Raw genomic sequence first — 1,887 nt, 5'->3', positions numbered from 1 at the left:
AGCTACCCACAGGAACTGTATTAAAGGGCCGCGGCATTAGGAAGGTTGAGAACCACTGCTAGGGGACTTTCCAAATCCTATTGTGCCTGGGCTGCCTGGCCTGAGGGGTGGTCCTCCTTCCCAGGTGTGGCAGTTGCTTAGGATAGGATTATGGGTGGGACACCATCAAGATCGAGTCCACCCTCATCCTTCTCATCAAGTGGAGCAATTGCTCTAGGCATCCGCTGTGTCCCTAAGAGAGTTTCAGGAGATCCCTTTCTATCTACCTAATAATCCTACTCCGTATTATGTTCATTTCATGTAATGTTGGTAAACTCAGGGGCGGAAATCGCCCTTTTGTCCCAGCATCGTAATAAACTCGCGGGCCAGAGGCTTCTAGCGTCGGTCCCCAGTGGCAGAGGAAGGCTCTGCGCAGTGTCAAGCCCAGATCTGGCTCCGCCCTTGCCGTGTACGTCACCACTGGCGCCCCGCCCCCCGGAACCTAGACAATGCGCATGCCTAGGGTGGCCTCGCGCACGCGCCCTCTGCAGGCTGCCTTGACCTCTGACCTGCCGGTCGTCCTTGAGCCCCGGCGGTGGGGCCAGGAAGTGGAGCCCGCGCCGCAGAGGCTGCGCGGACACCATGGTGAGTCCCGAGTCGGGCGCTGCTCTGGGAGTGGAGTCAGAGTCGGGGCCAAGGCGGGGGTGGGGCGGTGGGCTCCCGGCCGGGTTGCGGGCGCCACGCGCCCCCTGTGTGCCAGGTGTGAAGCAGGGTATGGAAGCATCCCACCTGCGAGACTGAGGCTGGCGGCGGCTGCGGCCCCGGGACCTGGGAAAGCTGTCTGGCTGGGAGGCAGGGCAGGTTTCTCTGGCCTGAAGAAGCTCAGCAAATGTGGTTGTCCTGTGCCCAGCCCACGTGTGAGCGAGCAGCTGCGGGTAGCGGTGGTGGAGGCTAGGTCCTCCCGTGAGCATCTAACTTGCCCCCGGTTCCTGTGGCTCCGCAGAATTGATGTTGTCGTCCTGTTATTCCCATTTGAAAGTTGACTTGTCCAAGTAGTAGCAGACCTGGGATTCCAAAGTCCCAAGCACCGAACTCTGTGCGTTTCTGGGGTACCACTGGCACCGAGAGCCAGTCCACAGACCTGTGCCTCACTGACTGTTCCGGGTCGTCTGAGGAATCTTTTAAAATACATATTCTTGAACTCTATCCCTGCAGGCTCTCTATGTAAGTACCCCACATAATTACAAGGCAGTGGGTTTGGGGAGCCACTTATTAATTAATCGTAAGATTAAGGTAACAGCTTACAGATGCCAGGCCATGAGCTGAGGCTGTGTAGATTTTTTCATTTAATTCTGAGGAAGTCATGCTGTCTTTCCCCTACAATGTCAGAGACCTTTTTGAGCCCAGCCTTTTCTCTGTCCCAAGAGTACACATTTACCATCACATTGTTGTTCATGATGGTCACTGCCATTTATTGAGGACCTTCAATGAGCCCTCATTGAACAGGGTCCTTAGCATGTGTTTACTTACTTAACTCTGAGCCACCCTCAAAGCCGAATAAAACGTGGTTGTGGAGGAGTTTGTATCCCAGAAAAGACAGCAGGCGAGTCTACAGCCTGTCATATATTAATAGAAAAAGAAAATGACATAGGAAGGTATCCACGGGAAGAGCCTGGGAAGGTTTCACAGGGGGGACGGGGTGTCGTGCCAAGCTAAGTCCTGAAGGATGCCGGTTTTGAGCCCTCCTGTTAGGGTGGGAAGGAGGATATTCAAAGTGGAGGAACTTGATCCACAAAGACACTGAGCAGATCTAGGAGTAGAGGGTGTGGCTGCAGCATGGAGAAGTGTGAGGAGGAGAAAAAACCCCAAGAAATAAGTTGAGACGAGATAGAGCTGCAAGGCTAGGGA

The 1,887-nt window shown here is 54.5% G+C and overlaps 1 protein-coding gene across 4 annotated transcripts in view; it reads left to right on the top strand.

Annotated features, from left to right (window-relative positions):
* Nucleotides 1–486: 486 nt before the first annotated feature.
* PAM16 (presequence translocase associated motor 16) overlaps nucleotides 487–1,887 on the top strand; it is a 9,840-nt gene continuing 8,439 nt past the window's right edge. Inside the window, exon 1 of one of the 4 annotated variants that reach the window (XM_012805773.2) lies at nucleotides 487–624. In XM_012805773.2, the coding sequence (XP_012661227.1) occupies nucleotides 622–624 (3 nt within the window). In that variant the 5' untranslated portion in view covers nucleotides 487–621. The other 3 variants (XM_023513745.1, XM_023513747.1, XM_023513746.1) reach the window with 3 other exon arrangements.

This window comes from Otolemur garnettii, unplaced genomic scaffold (assembly GCF_000181295.1).
Source record: "Otolemur garnettii isolate 467f Iridium unplaced genomic scaffold, OtoGar3 scaffold00044, whole genome shotgun sequence".
NCBI classification, from domain to species: Eukaryota; Metazoa; Chordata; class Mammalia; order Primates; family Galagidae; genus Otolemur; species Otolemur garnettii.
Note: the sequence above shows the minus strand (reverse complement) of the source record. Positions and strands in the feature narration are given on the sequence as shown.